Raw genomic sequence first — 7,806 nt, 5'->3', positions numbered from 1 at the left:
GGCAGAAGTCCAAATGCCTGCACACCTCAGAATAGTCCATGTGGTGCTGTGCTTTCTACTGAGGAGACCCCAAGGTAATAAATACAGGGAAGAGTTTGGATCTTTGGCTTTTTCCTTCTCTCCTGCTTTGTTTGCATCCTGGCAACTTCTCACTTCTTGTTTCACAGAGAAGTGCAATTGTGGAGAGAGAAAGAGAGAAGGGAAATGGAGGATGCAGAGTTTTGTGCAAGTTTTCCAGAGTTGTAGCGGTGGAGTGGGTTTATCCATCCTTTCTTCTTGTCTGTTGTGGGTCACTGTAGTCAGGTAATAGGTCTGGCATGCTGAGCACATCTTGCAAGTCAGTGACTCTTGTTTCTGTGCTCCCCAGGGTTTGTCTTTGGTTTCCCAGCCTGTCCAGCTGGGCACAGCCAATGCCGTGGGGGTGTTGATATTGGACTGGATTGGCTACCACATCTTCCGAGTGACCAAGCACCAGAGAAGGACCTTTTCCATTGTACAGATGGGAACTGCAGGATCTGGGGGAAGAAAGCCAAGGACATCGAGTGCTCCTCCATGTGTGTGGATGGCACCAAGTATTACAGCAAGTTGATGACCTGGGGATTTTGGGGGTGGGCTCGTCATTGCAACTCTGCAGGAGACCTGCTAGGCTCGCTGGCCTATTGCCTGGCCTGTGGGTTTGCACACATCTTGCCTTACATCTGCATCATTTCTGTGACCATTCTGCTCCCCCACCGCTGCATTAGGGACGAGCACCATTGTTCCAGCAAATATGGGAAGGACTGGAAGCACTACACTGCTGCAGTGCCCTACTGGCTCATCCCTGGGGTGTTTTAAGGCTGACACAGAGTCCAGGGAAAGGAAAGAAGAAACATTTTTTTTTGAGGTGAATAGAGTTTATTGACACAGGCAAACTAACACCAAGGTTTTGTGAAGGACACTCTGTAGTGTTCTGAAGGAGAAAAGGTGGCTGGACAATTATCCTTGTTGTAGTGAAGGAACATGCAGGCAATGCTGTGCTTAAAGTAAATGAGATGAGGCACTGAAATGCCCCGTTTTTTTAGAAAAGTCTTTTACCTGGAATTCCCCCCATACTCCCTCAGCTCCCAAATGACCTTGAGGTTAACAAGTTGCATGTATTGAGAGTCCTGAAATCTCCCAGAGCTGGGAGGTGGCCTTACCTTTCCCAGTAGCAGAGTTCTGGAAGCAGTTTCCAGAGACTTAGGAGAGGAGGCAAATAATTCTGTGATGTCTTTATGAAAGAAGTTGTGTGCAGCAGTTGCTTGTGACTGTCAGAACTCTCAGTCAGTAAGAAGCCCAAAGGAGGATTTATTTACCGTTTGTTGCTTTTTAAGAGATTAGGTTGCCTTTGGCTTTGCTGGAACAATTGCATATTTTATTTTCCCGGCTGCCCTTAAGGCCCCGTACTTACATCCTTTTCCTATGTAGGCCTGGAAATTGCATTGACAGTTTGCTGTTCATGCCAAGGTTATTTAAATCTTTGCAAGGTAGCCTGGACTCTACATCATGGGAGCCTTGCACAGCACAGTGTGGTCCCTTCTGTTCCCTGCTCCATCCTGGGTTATTAGTGGAAGAAACTGCTCCGTCAAGACCAATGAAAATATCTTCACTTTTTAAAAATCAGTGTATATTTTTGGAAGTATTTTTGGGGGTGTGTATTGGATGAACTTTTGTCCTGATATCTCCTAGTTCTTGATCCCATGCTGTCAGTATCAAAAGAATGAAAAACTCAAGTTTATAGTTCTGACATAGGTAAGACAGACAAATGGATGACTGTTGAATTGAATCTTGTGCCATATGGTAACATTGTAAAAACAAATGTCTCTATTGTGAAAAGGGGTTCAAGGTTTTGATTACTGAAATACCGAAACAATCGAATAAACTCATTTATTCTTCTATGACTCAATTTAGCTATTTTTCCAGTTAGTGATCTCCCTTGAAAAGGTGATGTTTTAAGGATTAGAAGTCAAGAATATTTACAGCCTGGTAACGGGAATGAATTCAAGAAATGTAGTTCCTATACAAGCTTGAGTCTGTCCTTCTTTGACCTGCAGACAAACTTTGTATGCCAGAAAGCAGGACAGAAATAGAAATGAAGAGTTTAATAAAACTTCCTTGGAGTAGTACATGAATATTTTGCAATTTCTGGTTAAAACTCTGACTTCCAAGCTGTATAAAAGCTGTCATAAAAATTGTAGTTGGCTCGATGTTCTATTGCACTGCTTTGACTTCTGTTTTAAGATGAGACAAGTAACTGCTTTTCTAGATTTTTTTTTCTTTTTTGCTTCTGTTCAGCAGAGCTCTCTTCTTCTCATGAGCCTACAAGATATGACTATGGACTGTCCTCCTGGGACCCTTCCTGAAATGCCTGTGTTCCAATGTCCCCGGAATGGGTGAAATAGGAAGGGTTAACCAAAACACTTTTACTGTAAACCCATAAGAGCCCCCCTACCCCCCTGTACGACTTGCAGTTTACTGAAAGCTATATTTCATTTACTCTAAGCTACATTTCGTACAGGAAGACTTTGTCCTGTACTGAGGGCATCAGACCTTAAAGGAACCACAACAAACACTGGACAAAGAACTCAACGCCCATAAATCTCATCCAGAGGAGCCAAGGTAGACATTTGAATAGGTAAAGTGGGCCTAAAGCCAAGGGTTTCTTTAAGCCTGAATGATCAGAACACAGAACAATAGAAAGTACGAAAGGTCCCCGAGGTGATGTGAGGATGAGGACTGAGAAAGCAGACCCCAGGATGAAGGCAAACAGGAACTCCCACTAAAATATTCCTCAAAATGGAGAACCACGCCTCAGTCTCTGCCCCGACTCTACCTGCTATGAATATAATCAAATGATGCAATAATATGAATATGCATGAAGTTATGTTGTAATCATGATCAGAAAATGTATAAATTGCTTGTTCTTACTGAATCACTTTGGAGCTTTTACCTGGCCCGAACTGGTAAATCTCCCTGGTGTCATCAATAGTCAATAAATACCTTGCTGCTTAAGGACTTCAAACTCTGTCTTTGAGCGGTTTTATTTACCTGCCTTTTTTTTGGGCATCATGGGAAACCAACAGGAAGATTTAGACAAAGAGGTGCAGAGAGAAGGACAGACTTAGCAAGGGGATGCTGCCAGTGCCAAATCAATGGCTCCAAGGATGCCATGGCAGCGCCGTATGGGACAATATCCTCCAGTGGGAAAAAGCAGCTGTTCCCATCTCCAGGATGCTCCCTGGAGCTAGCTGTGCAGGAGTCACATGCGGAATATCTCTACAGATCCCTTGTTTGAGCCAAGGGCCTTCATCATTCCCAGAGCCTCCAAGAGAAACACTGGACTCCAGCTCGATAAGTCTCCATGGATTGGAGTCCTGCCTCCCAGGAAGCTGCGGCAGTGCCACATCAGGATCCTGGGCAGCAACGTGTGGGGGGTCGTCTCCTTCAGCAAAAGCAGGTGTTCCCAAGTCCAGGGCTCTCTCCCAATGCGGTATGGCAAGAGCAGGAGAGGAATTTCTCGGCATCGCAGTTCCTTGTGGCAAGAGACTCCATCCCTGGCAGAGGCTCTGGGAGACCTGCTGGAGTCCTGTCCACAGGGAGTCCTCTCTCTCGTCTCCCTTCTCCCTTGGAACCGCACCTGTCAGGAGACTTGTGTCATGCCTGAGAATGCAACTGGCAAGGAAAAGCCTAGAAGCCATAAGAGTGCTTCAGGCTTCAAGAAAGGCATTACCAGCAGCAAATTGCACAGATGAAAGAGTCCTGGAGCCCCCAGTGCCCAATCAGTTGCTCTTAGGATGCTTCCACAAGGGAAGAGGCTCCACGCACTTCTGGTCAAGGTCCTCCAGCGGCAAGTCCGGCTTTTCCTATATCCAGGGTGCTCTATTTTTCCATCTGTGGAGGACCAAGAAAGGGAATATCTCCTGCACACCTGCGTTACTTCTGGCCACAGCCTTCATCCTGCCCAGAGTATCTGTTAGACCTGCTGGCCTGCCGATGGATAAGCCTCCATGGATGGTCCCTGCTGCCTTGGAGCTGCGGCTGTCAGCAGAGCCCACTCTTGGCTAAACATGCACAAGCCCGGGATTATCTGCATCTCAGAACCCACTCAGGTGAGAGAGGGGCAGGACAGGCTCGTTAGCAGGTACTAGAGAGGGCTATACAAAGGTATCCAGGGAGCGCGGTGACCTGGAGCGTGGCAAGTCAGTGAGCGTGTGGCACGGCAGTTTGCATGGCAGTTACTACAGGCAGGGTGAACAGACAGGGCATAGCCACCTCCTAGATCTCTCAGGTGACCTTTTTTCTCCCCCCTCTCTCACTTTTCAACTAAAGCCAATAATGTTTTCCAAAAGAATGTATGCTGTCACTCTCGTTACTACTAGGATTGTGTTAACACAGACAGAACCCTCCAAGAAGGATGCAGCCATTCAGGTCTCTGGCTGCACAGACTCTTTGAGCCTGGCATCAGTACCAGAAGACATTGTGAGAGGCACCTGTGTGCGATGAGAGCAGGTGAATGACTTTCTGTGCATGTGTTGTGGTTTTGTCCACAGCCAGCCCCTGGGGCTGAGGATGGTTTTGTCCAGGTGGAATTCTGGAGAAAAAGCCAATCAAAACTCTTAGTAACGCCTTTGCAAATCACATATTTAAGAAAACGGAGAAGACTGTGGCGCGGTTGAAATTGGGAGCTATGTAGAGAGTGGTGTCAGGCCCCAGGTGGGGGCCAGGCCTCCCCCCCACCCCAGGTTGGGGGCAGGTGTGGCACTGAAGTCCCCCTTCTCTCCTATAACAGAATAGAGAAGAAACAAAACCTTTAGAGAAGAACCTGGACAAGACATGCTGCAAAAGGAATTCTGGCAGAGAGATAACAAAGTGTTCAAGGCCAAAGCTGCAGCAGGAGAGAGAAAAGTTCTAAGGGGGGAGCTGCTTCTCCCCCTCTCCCCTCCCTTCAGCAGGGAAAAGACTTAAAAATAAATCCCTGCCACCTGTGGAAGATTATTGGAGTGAAGAGAAACCCATGCAGCTCATAGAGGAGCTTGTGGATGCACGAAGAAGCTGAGACTTCATGAGAAGACCTGAAATGAAAACAGAGTCCTGCTGGAGGCTTGTAAGGCATGGAGAGACTTAAGCTGGAGCAGAACAGCTTGGGTAAGATGTTGGGATCCGAGTGAGGGATCCATGCTGGTGCAGCTAAATTTGTGACCCTGAGAGACAGCAGAGAATGGAAGACCTTGTTGTCTGAGAGATGGACTCATGTCGGAAAAGTCTATTAAGGACTGTTCTCCCCACAGGAGGGACCCCACAGGAAACAGGGGTGGACTCAAAAGCCATTATCCCCTGTGACCCTGAGGTGAAGATCTATGCAAGTGTCCCCTTGCAGTCCATGGAAGACCTTCAGGGCCTGGGTAACCCCCAGCCTCCGGTCTTAGCCCAGGAGGGGGTTAGGCCCAGCCCTGAGGCTGACACAGAAGAGAGAGATAAAGAGAAACGGTTCCAGTTGCAACAAATCGGAGTTGTCTTCTTAGAGATAGAAGAACTTTTGAGTGCTGCAAAGTTATTTTAAAGACCTGGAGCTCTGGAAATGGAGAACGAGACTGCTTTCTCCTCCTTGAACTGATACAAAGGGGGGAGGGGTATTTCTGTAAATACATAGTACTCTTATCTAATTAGAATTATTGTAGATGTAGTTCTTTAGTTTTTATCCTGCTAGTAATAAATGTTAATATTATTTTCCCAAATCAGGTCTCTTTTGTCTGCATAAACCTTCTCTCAATTTACAGTAGTTGTGTGGGAGGTGAGAAAAAATTGACCCAGAGCAAAACCATGACAGCATGGTAGCAGAGCTAAAGGAAGAGGTAGAAAGGCTGAGAAGCATTAGGGAAAGTGAAACGGAAATAGACTGATGGAGTAACACCCTTTTGACCCCCAAGGAAGTCCAGCAGGAGACAGTGACGCCCTGCCCCTCCTGCCACCAGGCAGATGGAGCAAACTGAGCAAATGGGGGGGAATGGAAACAGGTCCCTGTTCGGAGAGGTAAAAGAACACCCTCTCGACCTCCATCACCTCTCCAGGTGCCCTTGAACAACAGATATGAGACCCTAGACTCAGAAAGTCAAGTAGAGGTCAGGTAAGAGGAAGATCTGTCTGCAGGTTGCACCCTGTCTACCAGACGGGTTACAACTACAGCTATAAGGAAAAAAAGAAGGGTGGTGCAGTAGGTGACTCCCTTTTGAGGGGAACTGAGGCCCCTATAGGTCGACCAGACCCATCCCACAGGGAGGTTTGCTGCCTTCCCGGAGCCAGGGTGAGGGACATTGGTAAGAGACTTCCTGAGTTAATTACTCTCCACTGTCGGTAATCCAGGCTGGCAGTGATGATATTAATAGAAGAAGTGCCAGGGCAATCCAAAAGGATTTCAAGGCACTGAGTAGATCAGTTCATGGGACAGGTGCACATGTAGTATTTGCCTCAGTTGCTGTACTTGCTGGAATGAATGAGGAGATGAACGAGGAGAAGTGTAGGAAAGCCCACCTTATCAGTAGGTGGCTAAAGGATCGGTGCTACCATCAAAATTTTGGGTATTTTTGACCATGGGGCAAATCCCATAGTACCCAGTCTTCTTAAACCAGATGGGCTTTATGTATCTATGAAGGGCAAAAGGATTGTAGCCCATAGGTTAGCAGGACTCACCATGAGGGCTTTAAACTAGGTTTGAAGGGGGAAGGGATTGAATCCAGGCTCTCCAAAGAGAAGCCCAGGGATGAAAAGCCTGAGTTGAGAGTAAAATCAGCAGCCCAGCTGAAGTGCATGTACACTAGTGCACGCAGCCTGGGCAACAAACAGGAAGAGCTGGAAGCCATCGTGCAGCAGGAAAGCTATGACACAGCTATGACTCGTTGTTGTCATCAGACCCCTGTGATGTCACTGGTCCTCAATGATGTCACTGCTCCTACTGTGATGTCACCACTGTCCCCTATGATGTCACCAATGTCCCCGATGATGTCAGTGGTGTCTCTGTGATGTCACCCCTGTCCTTGTGAAGTCACCAATGTTGCCTGCAATGTCAGTAATGTCCCTGTGGTGTTACCAGACCCCTGTGATGTCACTGGTCTCCAGTGATGTCACTGCTGCCCCTTTGATGTCACTTATGTCCTTTTGAAGTCACCACTGCCCCTAGGGATGTCACCAGACTCCTGTAATGTCACTGCTGCCCAATGATGTTACTGATGTCCCTGTGATGTCACCCCTGTCCTTGTGATGTCATTGCTGTCCATGTGATGTCATCTATGTCTCTGTGATATCACTGGTCCCCAATGATGTCAGTGATGTCGCTGCCAATGTCACCGATGTCCCTGTGATGTCACCAGACCCCTATGATGTCAGCGATGTCCCTGTGACATCACTGCTGTCCCTCTGTTGTCACAAGGTTCCGGTGATGTCAGTGGTCCCCATTGATGTCATTCATGTCCCTGTGATGTCACCACTGTCTCCAGTGGTAGCACCATGTCCCTTTGATGTCACCAGACCCCTGTGATGTCACTGATTTCCCTGTGATCTCATCAATGGCTATGATGATGTCACTGATGTTTCTGCGATGTCACTGATGTCCCTGTGACATCACAACTCTCCCTTTCTTGTCACCAGTGCCCTGTGATGTCAGTCATGTCCCCGATGATGACACCAGTGTCTCTGTGATGTCACCACTGTCCCCCGTGATGTCACCAATGTCCTCGATGATGTCACTGGTGTCTCTGGGATGTCACCGCTCTCCTTGTGAAGTCACCGATGGAG

The 7,806-nt window shown here is 47.5% G+C and overlaps 1 protein-coding gene across 1 annotated transcript in view; it reads left to right on the top strand.

Moving 5' to 3' along the window:
• Nucleotides 1–879, top strand: part of LOC114072172 (7-dehydrocholesterol reductase-like) — a gene marked incomplete at its 5' end in the record, with an annotated part of 4,004 nt that extends 3,125 nt beyond the window's left edge. The window contains 2 exon segments of the mRNA XM_027910093.1: nt 368–475; nt 478–879. Coding sequence (XP_027765894.1) covers nt 368–475; nt 478–834 — 465 coding nt within the window.
• Between the last annotated feature and the right edge of the window lie 6,927 nt (nt 880–7,806).

The sequence above is a fragment of the Empidonax traillii genome, unplaced genomic scaffold (genome assembly GCF_003031625.1).
Source record: "Empidonax traillii isolate 1590-97213 ecotype Southwest subspecies unplaced genomic scaffold, ASM303162v1 scaffold2719:size65328, whole genome shotgun sequence".
In the NCBI taxonomy this organism is placed as follows: domain Eukaryota; kingdom Metazoa; phylum Chordata; class Aves; order Passeriformes; family Tyrannidae; genus Empidonax; species Empidonax traillii.
This window is presented reverse-complemented; position numbering and strand designations above follow the sequence as displayed.